Source organism: Lutra lutra, chromosome 2 (genome assembly GCF_902655055.1).
Source record: "Lutra lutra chromosome 2, mLutLut1.2, whole genome shotgun sequence".
Taxonomy (NCBI): Eukaryota; Metazoa; Chordata; class Mammalia; order Carnivora; family Mustelidae; genus Lutra; species Lutra lutra.
In genome coordinates, this window is record NC_062279.1 from 120,523,340 (window position 1) to 120,540,223 (window position 16,884).

The window sequence follows — 16,884 nt, forward strand, 5'->3', positions numbered from 1 at the left end:
TTTTCCCAAAATAAAATCATAAATGCATTTTTACAAATGACAAAACAAGTTTTTCTTTCAATATCTATTACTATTCCAATCACGATGAATTGTGTTTATAATTACGCTCCTGACTACTGAGAAACAGCTGCTACCATGGAGAAACTGTGTAGAAAATTATGAGAAGAAAAGCAGTCTGCCCTAACCATTTCAGTTTCAGCACACAGGAAACCAGAAATTATGTTCAGAATACTCTTTTTATTTGTTAGTTTGCTGTGCATTTGTTTCTTAATTAAATGATGAACATAAAATTTCAGAATAACAAAACTATGTTTAAGTTTTTCATACACACAGTAATTCATTTAAGTAACAAATTTTATTTGAGCTGTTACTCAAATAAGAGCATTTAAATCAATGAACTAAAAACTCATTTATTAAAATATCACTCCACAAGGAACCAAGACTGTAGCTATGTCACAATAAAACAGACTAGCATACAGGTCTATGTCTAGAAAATAGCTAATAACACAGTCTTGAGCAGGAAGCAGGCGAGAAGACAGGCAGCTATCACCAGGGGATTTTCTGGCCCTTCTGTAGCATCAAGCAAGGAAAAACAATTATGGGGCTAAGCTGGGTGAGCACTGGAAACCAACAGCTGATAATTAAGAAATTTAAAAAGAGAAAAGGAATAGTAAAATCAGAATAATAGAATAAATAATATTTACAAAAGAATACTCGTAGAGTTCCAACTAATCTTAAAGCATATCAGGGCTCTCACATTCTAACTTAGGATGAAGTGCAGTCTTACCCTGCCAAATAGAGTTTTAAAAGCCACGGCGATTTCCTGGCGCTGAGCATTACTTCGGGAGGTCAACAGAGTCAAGATGCTGTCCTCATCAGTGCCTGCAATTTATGTTCGAAGAATTATATCTTGGCTCCCACATGCCCACTGTCTCAATAGCCTTTGAGACCAGCGTCCCAGTCATTTTGATTCCTTAATTTATTGAACTATAAAATGTACAACATATAACATGTTATATTTTCAATATAAATTATCCCCTGTTCCTGATGTACTGTGAAGTAGGTAGAAAAAATATTCCCGACTTTTTAAAAACTTAGTGCACCTAGTTTTTCTCACAATGATAGTTACTCAAACAATGGATATTCACGAGGCAGGTGTTGAGTGGGAGATTAAGAGAGAAGAAAGAGATCCTGACTTCAAGTTACAATTTAGCATAAAAAATACAAAAAACACATAGTCAACTCTGAACTAAGGCAGAATGTTACAAGTGCCTCAGGAGAGGCCCAGGTGCTGAATGGGGTTTCAGAGGAGGTTCTCTTAGCGAACAGGTGGAAGGAGTTTTGGTTAAGGCTTCATGGAGAAGATGACACCCAAAAGAGACAGGAAGGATGGAACAGTTTTATTAGGCAATGATACAGGGAAAGAGGACAGGCTTTTAAAATGAGGGAAAAGCTCAGCAGAGGGAAATATAGGGTTTTCATGAATAGCAGATAACCTACCCTGGCCGGGTCAGAGAACACACGGAGCAGTAACATGAGCTGAGACTGACCATGCGGGCTGGAATACTAAGGAAGGGCGTGCACAGCCAGAAAGCTAACACTAATCCTGCTACAACAGGAAATCTCACAAGATATTCAGAATGGAGAGAGAAGGGGTCAGAGCCAAGTTTGAAGAAGCTGGATCCCCATTCATGGACCCTAGTATAGAAGCAGCTTAAGGACAGAGGATCAGTTCTCTGTAGAAATCCTCAAGATGAGAGGTAGATCTGTGGCTAGAAAGGAGACTGGGGGTTGCCTGGGTGGCTCAGTGAGTTAAAGCCTCTGCCTTCGGCTCAGGTCATGACCCCAGGGGTCCTGGGATCAAGCCCCACATCGGGCTCTCTGCTCAGCAGGGAGCCTGTTTCCTCCTCTCTCCCTCTCTCTCTGCCTGCCTCTCTGCCTACTTGTGATCTCTGTCAAATTGAATGAATGAATGAATGAATGAATGAATGAATAAATAAATAAATAAATAAATAAGACTGGGGAAAGAGAAGAGACTGCAGAACTAGACTCCTGATCAGGCAAAGGGGACAAAGCCCTGCAGAGCTGTTCACTCTCAGGAATGTCTGCTTATCTACGTGGTCAGCTACATCCCAGGGAAAACTAAAAGCTAAAAAACAAAGAGGGCAAATTTAACTTCCTGTTCAATTCTAGAGATTGAATATTAGGGACGATCAGTCATACTCTTTTGTTGCCTTCATATATCTTCTCTCTCTTTATACATTTCAGATAAAATATTCTAAAATTAACCTTACTGTAAATCAGTGACTTTTTGTTTGGAAAAACAAATATCATTTGTTGTGACATCTGTTTTGACATTTGTTTTGTTTTGTTTTTTAAGAACAAAAGGAAGGTTGAATTTACCCAGGCCTTTCATAGCCTTCCGAAGAGTTTCCGCATCAGCCCGCTCGTCAAATTCGGGGAAGGCAGCCACGGTACCTCTAAGAACCTGAGAAAGGAAACACAACATGTTATTATTCATGGTATGACCAATATGACAAAGCAAATAATAACAAAGCAAGCCATTGCTCTATATCATGTTCAGTCTTTAAATAAATTTACAATTTGATAACCCCATTTGAAATGGGAAGAGGAGCACTTACAGTTTGGATTAGCAGAACCAATTCAGTGCATGAGCCATCCTGGTCCACCTGCAATACCATTAATGGGAAGGTCTGGCTCCCAGGGCCTTTGTCCCTTGGGCACTGCCCCCAGTGTCCACATACCCTGGTGACACCCCCAGACTCACAGAGGGCACTTCCTTGCAGGATTTCTTCCACTTAAGTCTCCTGCCACTCTGATCGAGGAGCATGGTGAACCTGCACTGAAACCTGATGCACTGCCCTAGGCACTCAACTCAAAGTGGTATTTTTACTACGTAACTTTTTATCTAGTCCTGTTTCCTTATATTTGCTTAGGGATTTTTAAGATAACCTAATAAAGCCTAAAAAAATATTTGGTAATTCACATGCCAAATCTCTGAACTTAGAACTTTATAAAAGTAGGGACACCTGGGTGGCTCAGTTAAGCATCTGCCTTCAGCTCCGATCATGATCCCAGGGTCCTAGAACCCTATCAGCCCCTGTAACAGGCTCCTTGCTCAGCAGGGAGCCTGTTTCTCCCTCTGCCTGCCCCTCCCCCTGGTTGTGCCCTCTCACTTTCACTCTCTGACAAATAAATAAATAAAATCTTTAAAAAAAAAGAACTTTGTAAAAATATATTGGAAGACATTCTTCATAAGGTTTCCTGTTATGCTTATTTTATCATACATGTAGTGTTTTTAATCATCAAAATATTTTAAGGCTTTCCCCTCAAAATCTGCAGTATCTTTAGTTCTTGAGAAACAGAAGGCTTTATGACTACTGAGTCCTAAATTTTTATCTTATGATAAAAGGAGGATCCCAGCATAAACTTTTACTAATAAATGCTTTTGAAGTCCTTCAAAGCTCCTGTTACAGAGGGGAGCCTGGGTGATTCAGTAGGTTGAGCAAACTACTCTTGGTTTTGGCTCAGATCCTGATCTCAGGGTCACAAGATGGAGACCTAGGGCAGGCTCGGTGCTCAGTGAGAAGTCTGTTAAGAGATTCTCTCTCCCACTCATTCTGCTCCTCCCCCAATTCACATGGATTCACACACACACTTTCTCTCTCTCTAAAATAAATAAATACATCTTTTTAAAAAAAAAATTTTTAAAAACAAATACAACTGAGGGAAAAACAGCTACAAGGTGGGGAAGGGCTGAGAACACTTGTCTGGTTTATAATCATGTGTGCTTTATTATAATGCATGGAAGCAAAGTGACCTACAAGGAAAAACTGGCAATTTCATATGGTTCAACATAATTAAGAGAAATAGTAAATTGAGAGAGTAATTGATAAGATTTGAGAAAACTGTCCTCCAAAATTGGCACGGATTGGGAATGTCATATCTCTCAGGTCAAACTGCAGTTTCCCTGTTTAGTAGGACCACTTCAAATTGATTAGGAAGACACCACCAATATGTCATCATGAAAAATGAATAAATACCACAGGCCCTCTCAGTGTGAGAACCTAGGACTGACACAACAGGTAACTCAGTGCCTTGTCTGTTTATTCATTCACTCAATAATCATTTTTTAGAATGCTTTCCACATGCCGAGTATTGTACTAAGAAAAAGTGATGATCTCTAAAAGTCAAGAGAACATGATAGGCACATAAATAATCAAGTGCAGCAGAGTATACACGCACACAGGTTTCATCAGGGCACATACACACATAAAAAAGGGTCTGAATTGGGAAGAATGGAAAGAAAAGATATCAGAAAAATTTCCCAGAAAATGTCTTGAAAGTTGCCTGTGATTTTCCAAGGCAGGTTCAAAAAAGTAGGTAAGTACAGGAAGGTATAATCCAGCATGCATAAAAACATGAAAAAATGAAAACTTCTAGTGCTTTGAACAAAGGATTAAGAGTTCGAACAGACTGAAACAAACATTAAGTATGCATAGAAAAGCAAATGGTGGTCATGGAGGGAGGGGAGGAGGAGCTGGACAGCCATGCTAAGAAGTGCGAACTTCAGGGCGCCTGCGTGGCTCTGGTGGTTAAGCAACTGCCTTTGGCTCAGGTGTGATCCTGGAGTTCCAGGATAGAGTCCCGAATCAAGTCCTACATGAAGCCCCACATCAGGCTCCCTGCTCGGCAGGGAATCTGCTTCTCCCTCTGACCCTCCCCTTTCTCATGCTCATTCTCTCTTCTCTCTCTCATTCTCTCTCTCAAATAAAATCTTAAAAAAAAGAAGAAGAAGAAGTGCCAACTTCATCCCATAAGCAAGGGAAGTCATTAGAGGACATTTCAGTAGGGAAGAACAATGTCGACTACGCACAGTAATATTACTGGGGCAGCAGTGGAGACAACGGAATGGACTGGGCAAGAGTGGAGACAGGAAGGCTGTTGTAAAAACAACTAACACAGGAAGAAGACAGGACCTGATCGATGTCAGGAACGTCAATGGAAATGGAAAGGAAGAGACAGAGAGTAACAGAACCAAGGCAGAAGGGAACCAATTAGGATAACTCCTTTTTTGGATGGGGAACAGAATGACTAGTCTTACACTTCTCCCCAGCAGACATACAGAAAAGAACCAGGCTTTGTCAGTTACCAGAGCACATAGGTGGTCACTGGAGCTGTGTGAGAAGGCTATCACAAAAGGCAATGTTAGTCAGGGAGAGTCAGCAAAGAAGGGAAGGTCCCCTACAATCAGAATGGCAGCTAAGGGGTGTCTGGGTGGCTCAGTCAATTAAGCATCCAAACTCTTGATCTCAGTTCAGGTCTCGATCTCAGGGTCATGAGTTCAAGTCCCCGGTTTGAGACCCTAATATTTGTTCATTGTGGCAATGAGCCAAACATGATGTTCAGAACTTCCCACAGATCATCTCATTTTACAGATGAAGAAACACATTGGCTTAGAAAGATTTGGGGAATCATCCAAGTGACCATCAAGCAAGCAGCGGAGCCAGAACCTGAAGACAGGCCATGGGACTGCAGGCTATTAATCATGATGCTGCACAGCCTCCCAAAAACAAAATCTCCAAAGAGTGTGATGGCATGGAGAAGCCAAAGGGGGAAAATGTTCCAGGAAGAAAGGAAGAAAAGGCAGCATCCAATATCACAGAGAAGTCAAACAGGAGGTAAGAGTGAAAGGGTCCACTGGACCTGGTAACGAGGAGGCCTTTGATGGTGGTAAAAGCCTGATTGGGGAACACCAAAAAAGTCAATTGTGAGCATCTCCACGGACTCCAATTTTACAAATGATGGGTTTTTTGTTGTTGTTGTTGTTGTTGTTGTTTTAAGCATGCTTTTAAAAACTCACTTTGAAAAAACATACTTTCTCCAGCTTATAGGCTATGGAGTTGCTAGCAAGCAGATCAAGAGGTTAAGAACAGGGTAGGGCAAAAGAGATTTGCTTTAAAAAGACATGTGACCTCTGAGACTGAAGGAAATGAGGTGAAAGATGGAAGGAAGAGGAGTATCCTCAGAACCTCAGTGACTCACTATGAAGAAGAAATAACTGCTGATTGTATTTTTGAGAGCTTTCTAGAAATTGGGAAACACGTGCTACATTCCACATGATCCAAGTCACCGTCAAAGCTATCCAAATCCACATAGTAGTAGCAAGGGACCAGAAGTGAATCACAGACGTGAGTCACAAGGGCAGAAACCTTGTTTGGACATCCTGTCCAAACCCTATCCTGGCCCACATAAAATTATCTGCACTGGACAAATGTGACTTTCCATGACTCATACTAGAGGGCTTCTCCTTTTTCCTACAGACCCACTGCCTCAAGTTAAACATTTATACCTTGCCCAGGTTAATTCCAACTATGAGTAGGTATGGATCCCTTCACCCATCCCGAGGTCATACTCAGTTACCTTCATTCCCTGCCACCAAGGCCTTTTCAAAGGCATTATTATATATTTTCAGGCCATACATGGCCAAAACATATAATTCACTCTTTTAACTCTCACCTTCAAAATTATCCACTCTTCTAGCTCTATAATTTTGTTGGCTTTTTTTGTTCATTTATTCTAAATGAGAAAGTTCTTTACCACCAAGGACTAGGTATGCCAAAATAAAATGAATACAATTAAGCCAAAAAACATGTGAAGGGTTGCTTTTCTAGACAGAATTTAAAGAAACAGGAAAACAACAACAGAAATAAGAACTTCAAATTTAAAGATGAGAAAACATTCACCTGTCTGGAACCTTTTAAAACTGAAGCTTTCTGAAAGAGGGTTTCTTTCAACCCGTCTTCCAGTTTAATGAAATCAATACTTTGATTTCATTAAAAAAATGAAATCTTTGCTCCCACTGATGAGCAAAGAAAAAAAATTAAGTATCACTCTGCCAAGAAAAATAAAATGAGCAAGAAAAGAGGGGAAAACCAGCATGATATGATTATGATCTAATTTGCAAAGTAAAATAAATATCAGGGGGGAAAAAAAACTCTAGAATCTCCAAGAGGACTGACGGGTACAAACACAAACGACAGGGGGTCAGAAATAAGATCTCAATACCTAATTCTTACCCTTGCTCCAAATCTACCAAAAAAGGTGAAAGTTAAGTTCAAAGCCTTAAATTCAAATTGGTTTTTAACCATTATCTGATCCCTTTTTTAAAATCAAGCGTAAGGGGTAAAGTATCACTATAAAAATATAAGTTATATGTGCAAAGGTAGAAAAGAAGTTTTGATAACAAAATAAAGGTTTTGTCAGTATGATTTAGGTTTTGTTGTTTCTTTAATGCTCCCATGACTCCCTGCCACCTTAAGAATCCCTTCCCTTGGGGCACCTGAGTGGCTCATTGGGTTAAGCCTCTGCCTTCGGCTCAGGTCATGATCTCAGGGTCCTGGGATCGAGCCCTGCATCGGGCTCTCTGTTCAGCGGGGAGCCTGCTTCCCCCTCTATCTCTGCCTGCTGCTCTGCCTACTTGTGATCTCTCACTCTCTCTGTCAAATAAATAAATAAATAAAATCTTTAAAAAAAAAAAAAAAAAAAAAAGAATCCCTTCCCTTGGCAAACACCAACAAATGGTAAGTCCAGCCATCCATGAATAATGGTGATGCCTTGAGTTAGTTAAGGTAGGCAAATGCATTAGCCTTCAAGGAATACACATTTGAGCTGGGGTATGGGGGGGGTGTGGGGAGTTCTGTTTTACCTAACTGTTCAACTGGGCATTCTGTGAATTGTACTTGAAAAGCTGTATAACTAACCCGTTCATTCACCAATGCTTCAGGAAACAAGCTTATAGATTTCTCATATTAGAGAAGAGTGTGCACGGATTCACAACTTCATTTCCTTTTGTATCTAAACAAGGGACAGAAATCTAAGAAACATGGCTGGTCCTACACAGAGGTAGAAATGTTAGCCTCAAATCAATTTTAGTTGTGGGGAGAGAAATAAGCATAAATAAATGACCTACGGAGATTAAAGAGGTTTTAAAGATCATATATACCCTGCTGCTACTAGACAGCACCTCCTAAATGTTTTGTAAGGAACTCAAATTCAACAAATCCACTACTAACTCAATCTTTTCCCCGCACCTCAAACCTGTATTCCTTTGTCAGAGAAAAACACAAATCAACTACTCAGTCAAGCAAGCCATTCATCTTGACCCTGACCAGACAGACCCTTCATCACCAACGACCACCCCACTTATGCACCCAACCTACCTACTGTTCCAACAGTCCCCTCCTATCTGAAGTCCCAGCCACTGCCTAGTTTGTCTTTAAGATTTCAATGGGATCATAGCAGCAGATTCTTAAGTGGTCTTCCAATATCCAGCTTCTCTCTCCTGCCTTTCCCCCCATGCCCCACAAACCTCCCGCACCACCATGCGATCTCTTCAGCCCTCAGAAATACAACATCACACTGGCACCAGGGTGATCTTGGTTAAATGCAAATCTAACCATGGCACACCCCAACTTAAAACTCTTTGACAGCTCTCCTTACCTACAAAATGGGACATATTCTTCAGCTCTTTCTGGCATCCCTTTCCAGTCAGGGCTCCATCTCCCCACCTGACCGCAGCTTCACTCCATCCATACCGTACTGTCTGCAGCTCCTGGCCAGGCAAAACACCTTTATACCTCTGAGCATTCACTCTTGCTGGCGTTGCCTCTACATATAATGTCTTTCCTCCTTGTCCCATCTGACCACTGCCACGTAAGTGACTTGACCTCAATTTCCTCCTCTGTGAAACTGAAATAGTAATACTGATTTCTAAAACTATATTGTAAGCACTAAATAATGCATACAATGGACATAGCAATGCATCTGTTATACCAATAAACTGTTGTCCCATTTCCTTTTTTATTTTCCATGTCTAACAATACCTGATGCAGAGTGGGAACTCAAAAGCTTCATATATTCATGACTACACCCATGAATGGGAAATAGAGAGAACAGTTAGGAACAGGTGTCCAGAGAAATGATACCAACTGGAATACGCATTCATTCCAGTAAATCAACTGCCTACAGGTTTACATATTATATAAACTACTAAACTGAAAAGATGGGTCCAAAAAAAAACCAAAGGTCCTAGGAGCTCTAATTTTTGTAAAGATCAACTAATGCGTCTGTGAAGTTTTATAATACTATACAGGTCATACAAATAAAATTTATTTCAGAAATTGATCTATAATGTAAAAATATATTTCTATGATGTTAAAATTTCTAAGTCACTGAAAGAAGAAAACCACAGATTGCCCAACTCTCACTAGCTCGCCACCTATGTCCAAAGGGACCAGATCTAGACAAGAGAATTAAGATTTGCTGAATGCCAATGAATTGTTCAGTGGCTTGCCAAGCAGCCAAGCAGTTTTGGATCTAGTTCTTTCTCAGCATTCAAAATGTAAACAAGACTCAGAGGTATCAGGAACTGAGAGACACTAACCCAAAGCAGTATAGGTAATCCTGATCTAAGATACCAAGAGAGATCTCAAAGGAGAGATTTGACCTTAAAGTGAATGGCATGAAAAGATACAATCAATATCTGGTCAACTCCTCTAGAATGAACCTCATCTCAGATCTGTTTATTTACATTGATCCTGCTTATTCTGCACAGGCACTTTATAAATTATCACAGTACAATGATTTCAAACCAACCAAAGAAATTCCTAATCAAACCTTGCACAGTTTATGTATGGGGAGAGAAATCTGATGTTCATGAAGTTTTTAGTGAAAAATTATGTTGCCTGATTTTGCTTCATGACATTCTTGCTGCTTTAAATACATTAACTCTATAAACAACATTATAAAGCTAAAATCAGATTGCCCAAAATCTACCTGAAATCTATATCTATATCTATATAGATAGATAGATAATTTATTTAAGAGACAGGCAGAGACAGAGCATGAGGACCGGGGAGGGGCAGATAGATTCTCCTCTGAGCAGGGAGCCCAAAGAGGCAGGGCTCCATCCCAGGATTAGGTAATCATGACCTGAGCTGAAGGCAGACACTTAACCAACTGAGCCACCACCCACGTGCCCCACCTCAAAATCTATCTTTTTAAAGTTTTATCATAAATAAAATTATACAGATTGAAATGAATTACCTTTTTAAAGTTTTGTTATCATAAAGAAAATTATACAGACTCGAATTGAATTAAAATGTATTAAATGGATCATTCATCTTTGAAATACAGCCAACTCCTGATTTTTCCAAACCAAAGAATACAGAAGTACAGCATGTACTTTTAAGTATCTAAAACAAATTAGAGTATCTGCAAAATAATTTGGCTCTAGCTAAATAGTGAGATTTTAAAAACCTGCATGAGCAAGTTAAGCAATAAGAGGGAAATAGGTCAGAATCCAGTTTAAGAAATCCAACCCAAAATATGCTTAAGTCAGACTGAGAAAAATGACCCTAAAAACTAATTTTTTTTAAAAAGTCACATTTATATCATCACAGCTCTGAATTATTTACTCACCATGATAGTATAAATCACTTTTTATGTAGTTCACAGTACCTGTTATGATTTTGTCTCCCTATACTGACATCATCAGAGTAAAATTTTAAGAATTTACATTGATACGAATTATGAGATTTTAAAATGTATAATTTATATAGCAAATAAGCAAAAATGTTATTACAAATATACACAGGAGTATAAAATATCCCTAATAATATTTTTATATAAAAATAGAAACTCTAATTATCTATCAAAGATCAGTCAGTCAATGCTTTCTCTTTAAATTCTTAACAAGACGGTCATGCCCAAGAGCTACATATATAATTGATTGCTGGATCTTTGTAGACTGTGACTGGCAGGGTGGTCCCAAGATCAAGTAAAAAGACGAAACACTGGTATGGAAGGTACAATTTATAAACATGAAGAATTACTGCTGTGGGAGTATATATTTTCATTCTTCAATAAGTAAGAGACAGTATTTAATGATACAGTCTAAATGGCTGAAATGTACACCTCTAAGTCTGAGGCATCTGATTTCACTACTCTACAGAGGGCCACAGAGTGGAGGTCTCTGGTTCCCATAACCACAGGTCAACAAAACATACTACCATAGAAACCATTTGAAACCTAACACTGAATCTACTTCAGCTTTCCTACCATTACACTGGGGTCCAAGGTATTTTTTGACAGTAAAAGTACAAGTTCTTAACAGGGGCTTTCTGCATCCCATCAAATGTGTGAGTATAAAAACAAAACTCTATCTTAATGTTAAACATTTTAACAAAATGTTTTACTTCCATGGTTTCCAAGGAGAACTAATAACAAAGTGCAAAATTCAACACTATAACTTTCTTAACATTACTTGTAACTTCTATGATGACTAACAACTGTGGTTTTGATAGGAAACAATACTGGAGTTCTACTGTGATAGAGATCATGCCCCCAAGTTTATAATGCAAACCACCATTCTCCAAGGTTTTGTGTATATAATAGCCTTTATACTTTTCATTATTTGAAATAATTAATGTCCACAGTTGGAAAAACATGTTAATTTGTGCTATCTGGAGTCTATATAATTAAAAGGAATTGATTGAAAACTTCAGACATCACTGGGTCAACTTACAAAAGAGATTCAAGAAACAGGGCAAATGAGCGAGGATAAAGGGAATTATTCTTTGATGCTTGTTCAATCATCTTTTACATCACCACACCAGCATATCAAGATAAGAAAAACAACTCAGTGAAGGAAAGTTAGTTCCACATAAAAGTATCCTTTATATGGGGAAGAACCTAAACCAAAGTTTCCATTTGAAGTAATATGAGAATCGGCTTATTGTAATATTTCCTAAGTTCAAAAGAGGAAGTAAGAATGGAAACACTGTATAAATTTAATAAAGTTACCAGGTCATCATAATACTCCCATGTTCTCTTGGAAAGGACCTTGAAAACTTACTCAATTTTGATAAGTCAGTCTTGTTTGGCAGTTTTTTTTTGTTTATTTGTTTTGATCTGATTTAATAAATGAAGAGTATAAAGAGAGGACATTGAGAGTTAAAATACTGGTTTTAAATTTGTATTTATTTATGGAGAGAGAGAGAGCACACAAGCAGAGGAAGAGGCAGAGAGAGAGAGAGAAAAGGAGAAGCAGACCCCCCGCTGAGCAGGGAGCCTGATGTGGGATTGGATCCCCGATCCCGGGACCAGGACCAGAGCAGAAGGCAGACGCCCAACCAACTGAGCCACCCAGGAGCTCCAAACTACTGGTTTTAAAAAATTATCTGACAAGCCAGATTGATTGCCAAGATCTGTAAAATTAGTTTTGCGTTGGAGTTGTTAGGACTGATATTTTATTCACAAAATACTGTACAACACGGTCTTTGTTTTTAAAGACTACTATATGAATGATTTTTCTTTCCTGTATTTTTGACAAATGTCAAGAACAAAAAAGGCCAATATTAGGTAATCAAGTTCTGAAACAATCCCAAGGCAAATTCAATTTAGAACTCGTTCCACGAGTTACTTAAGAAAAGCAGCTCTTCTGTTTAATCTTTTGCGTGGGGCGGGGGGCAGGGGGGAGGGCGCAGTGCCTACAGAAACAGTTCCTTTCAGTAAAATTGTGTTGAGCAACTGGAAAAATCTCACTAGAGCTCTACTGGAAAAAGCCATGCCCACTCGTAGTATGGAAATAATACAAGGAAAGACAGGGAAAGGAGAGGAGGGGAGGAGAAGGGAGGGGCAAAAAAGAGAAGGGAGGCGAAGGGAGGGAAAGGAAGAGGAGAGGAAAGAAGAAAGGAAATAAAGAAGGCAGGCATGGAAAGAAAGAAAAAGAAAGACACGGAAAAAAACGCGTTTGTCTCACTTGACCGCTAAGAGCTTTTCCTGTTCTGGTTCTAATTTTAGGTTCTTTGGATTTTACACATTCACTCACAAAAAGGGAGTGCACACAAATCCGGCCACGTCACCGGCTGCTGCGCCCCACCGGCTGCTTCGGAGCAGGTTCCGGCGGGCACTGGACGGAAAGAAGCCAGGGACACAGGAAAGGGGGGGAGGGGGACTAAAGGAGAAACAGGAAAGGTGTAACAGATTTCTCGAAGGCAGATTTCATTTACTCCTAAACTTTGTTGGCTTTCAGACAAATTCTAGAACTCCCTTGACACAGCTTACAAAGTTGGCAAATGCACGCGCTGCGCGGGGGGCGCACGGCCATACCTGTGCCATGGCGACAGCTCAGGTCAGGAGAAGGTGATGCAAAACTGCAAGACAAGAGAGACACCGCCGCTTTAGGAGCCGCAGACCGAGCCTCCCCGCAGCTCCCCTCTCCGGACGCAGCCCCCACCCCCGGCTAGATGAGCACTCACCCAAGGGTGACAGAGGGACCTAAGTGCTCCGAACCTCCCAGGGAGCGGCAGAGCGCGGGGCGGCGGCGGGGAAGGTAGTGTAGGGATGCGAACAGCAGAGGCTCCAGGCAGCTGCGCTCAGCCCACTCCAAGAAACGGAAACACCTCCCGCCCCGCCCCTCCCGCAGCCTGCCCCTCCCGCAGCCTGCCCCTCCCGCAGCCTGCCCCTCGAGCCCGGCCCGCCCCTTCCCTGGCCTTGGTGCGCCTGCGTGGGGCGCCGCTCATCCTTGTTCCAGAAGCCTTCGTGGGGCGGGGTTGCAGCTGCTTTGGAAACCGGAGAAGGCTCGGATCCCGAAGGACCGCTGGGCTGCCTTGGCCTCGCGCAGCGGGAACGGCGTGGGGACTCCGTCCAGGACTGTGGGTTTTGGGTCGCTGGGGCTTCTCCTCTCTCCGTGGCCGCAGGAACGGTGGCCTGGCAGAGCTACTCGGACACAGCTTGGCGTAGCCGACTTTTTGCAAGGCGAGACAGTCACTGCAGCCAAGGACAGTGCATCTTTGACAGTCCTCAGGAAAAGAGAGTCAAGCTTTGAGTGTGTTTCTAAGTAAACAAACAAAAAAAGTGCCAGTGGTTACTTCTTAGAGGGCCCTCCCTGAAATGTATAGAGCCTTTTGTTAGCTTATGTAGGAAATTTCAAAACCTCTGTCTGGGTCAGTTCCTATTTTACAAAGGCGCCTAGAACTTTAATGAAACTTAAATTTGAGGTATACTCAAATTTACTCATACTCAAATACACATTAAGCATGAGTACGAAATACGTAAGTATATGAGAGAGAGGGAGACAGAGACTGAGAGACAGAGACTGACTCCAGGATATTTTATTAGGCTGATAAAGAAAAGGCAAAGATAGTGCCCTTCATAGGCCTCCCAGTGTGGGGGAGGAGAAGTACCAGGGCAGGGGCAACAAGGCAAGAGGAGAAGCTTGCAACACTAGACAAGATCACATACTCTCAGATGAGAAGAGCAGTGCTGTGGAGATTTCAGGATAAGAGATTAGAATCTAGTCTGCTCTGGGGAATAAAGAAGTCGTCTTGTCAAATTAAATGGAGAACTAATGTGATTCTTGGGATAGAACATTTTCATTTGCTTTCACATGTGAGCCACGTGCTTAATCAAGCCCTGACAAAGTCACAGCAGAGTGGTTGTTTACTGGAAAGAAGGCAAAATCGAAAAGTATGTGGAGCTTGCAACATACACATAGCCTCTCCTTTCAGCTTGCCTTCCCTCTTCTCTGGGAGCCTCTCCTCAAGCAGCCCAGCATCTCTGTAGGTCATCAGCTTTCCACTTCACAGCTCCCCCAGCATTCTTGACATGCCCCTGCACCTGAACACAGCCCTTTCTCTGCATCTCTCCTTGCTTACGCTCTGTGCTTTCTCTCTGCCTTTCACCAAGAGCAGCTCCTGTAAGAGGCCTAGAGCATTCTTTTTCCCATGCACATCTACCTGAACTCCATTTATTCATTGCCTCTCTTGCTTCCAACTCTCAGAGGAATGAAATGATATCAGATCTAAGAATCTTATTGGTTCTATAGGGAAATGCCCATCATGGGTTAATGACTTGCTCTATGTCCTGCAGCTAAGTACTATAGAACTAATGAATGATCAGATCCAGTGTCTTGATATATCCCAGTTAGTATTTCTTTCACTTCCATTTGCACCGATTTATTCAACCCTTACTCTGGACCAGGCACAGTTCTAGGTGATGGGGAAATAAACAAAGTAGGTCAGAAATTGTGGTGGAGGAGACAGGCAATAAACAAATATCTATTATGTCCTATATGTTCTATATGGTTCTGTTATGTCCTATTATGTTCTATAAGAAAAATAAAGCAGGGCTAGGGACTGAGGGTATGGGGAACACTATTTTGCAAAGGTGGTCTGAAGGCATTTCTTGAGGAAAAACCTGAATTGTTACAATTTAGTTGTATTTGACAACTATTTACTGGGTACCCCAAAACTAAGATAGGAGGCAAACTGTACATCATAAAAGAAATGTAATCAAAATGCAACAGGTTTCAGAGGAGAGACCACTAATATTTTGTCAGGGGATTCTAAAAATTGCTATGACATTTGCATTAGGCTCTGAGGGAGGATATTTTATCAGGCAATGAAGAAAAGAAAGGATGGTCCCTGGTTAGGTGAATAGCAAAACCAAAAGGAAAATGCTCTTTTGTGCATGGAGTGAAAAGTGCATAAATAGAAACTGCCACTTGGATGCTGTTTTGAATGGCATATTTAATTGATGGATTTTAACAACAAATATCTATTATCCATTTCCAAAAGTCCCTGATCAGTGTCCAAAGGCCATCCTCAGAGTCTCCACCAGACCCTCCAGTTAACTTGCTCATCCACTGTTGTACAGTTCTTGGGCACAAATAATGATTTCAGCTATTTTCTGATGAGATAATCAGGTGGCATTCCCACCTAAAATTTTCTTTTCATTGAGGAAATATACCAAATGTAATAATTGATTTACAAACAAACTTGTGAAACTCAATTTATGTAAACTCAGGATTTTCCCACTGTCACTCTTGCCCTCCTTTATTTGGATAATTGAACTAGCCATTTTATTCTAAATGAGTCACTAGGCTTCTTTGTGTTCAGTTTCTACATCTTCCAACTCTAATATTTTGATTATACATCCACTGACCTGTTTCCCTTAAACATAATGATTGATAGAGAGAGAAAAATGGGTAATAGGCTTTGCATAAGTAAGTACAAGACAAGTTTTCCCAAATTACAGAAGAGTGGGAATCTTTTGTTTTAAAAGACAATAAAATTTTCAACTAGTCTAATACTAAATTTGTTTAGGGAGGCCTAATGGCTCAGCTGGTTAAGTGTCACACTCTTGATTTTGGCTCAGGTCATGATCTCAGGGTCGTGAGCTCAAACCCTGCATTAAGCTTCATGCTCAGTGCAGAGTCTGCCTGAGATTCTCTCTCTCTCTCTCCCCGTCTCTCTCTCTCCCTCTGCCCCTCCCCCGCCTATGCACACACGCGCTCTCTCTCTCAATAAAATCTTTAAAAGAAATAAAGCAAAACTGGTATGTTTAATAAATATAGTTGCTACAAATTGTAATTACTTAAAGAAGAAAGAGAGAAGACAGGAACATGAATTGTCATAAGCAGAGGAAACAAGAGAATGCTTGAGGAGGAAGATAGGGGATAGATACCAAAGGAAAGCAGGAATGCCCGGCCTCTCGGACTAGAGCTGGAAAGAACACATCCACTGAGGTCAGGGAGAACTAGGTTCACATTCCCCCTGTGCTGCGCTCTGGGAGTGTGATCCTAGGTTTCCTTATCTAAAGCGGTGGTTAGGATTAAATGAGCTAATTTGTGAAAATGCCTAACAACAGCTGGTTATATTGGTTTCATTCCTCCATGGTTCTTCCTCCTTCCAAAAACTTTATGATTCTCGGCTCCTATTCTGGTGACTCAGCCCCCACTCTCACAAGGAAAACAAAATTAACCTCCTGTAGTTCCACTGCTCTACAGCAGCAGGCCTG

General features: G+C 40.8%; 1 protein-coding gene across 1 annotated transcript in view; it reads right to left on the bottom strand.

The window, feature by feature from the left end:
* ANXA5 (annexin A5) overlaps window positions 1-13,504 on the bottom strand; it is a 30,305-nt gene extending 16,801 nt beyond the window's left edge. The window contains exons 1-4 of the mRNA XM_047718346.1: window positions 13,344-13,504; window positions 13,195-13,238; window positions 2,404-2,488; window positions 788-882 (exon numbers count right to left, since the gene is read on the bottom strand). Coding sequence (XP_047574302.1) covers window positions 788-882; window positions 2,404-2,488; window positions 13,195-13,203 — 189 coding nt within the window. The 5' untranslated portion in view covers window positions 13,204-13,238; window positions 13,344-13,504. The remainder of the gene's footprint in view (window positions 1-787; window positions 883-2,403; window positions 2,489-13,194; window positions 13,239-13,343) is intronic.
* Between the last annotated feature and the right edge of the window lie 3,380 nt (window positions 13,505-16,884).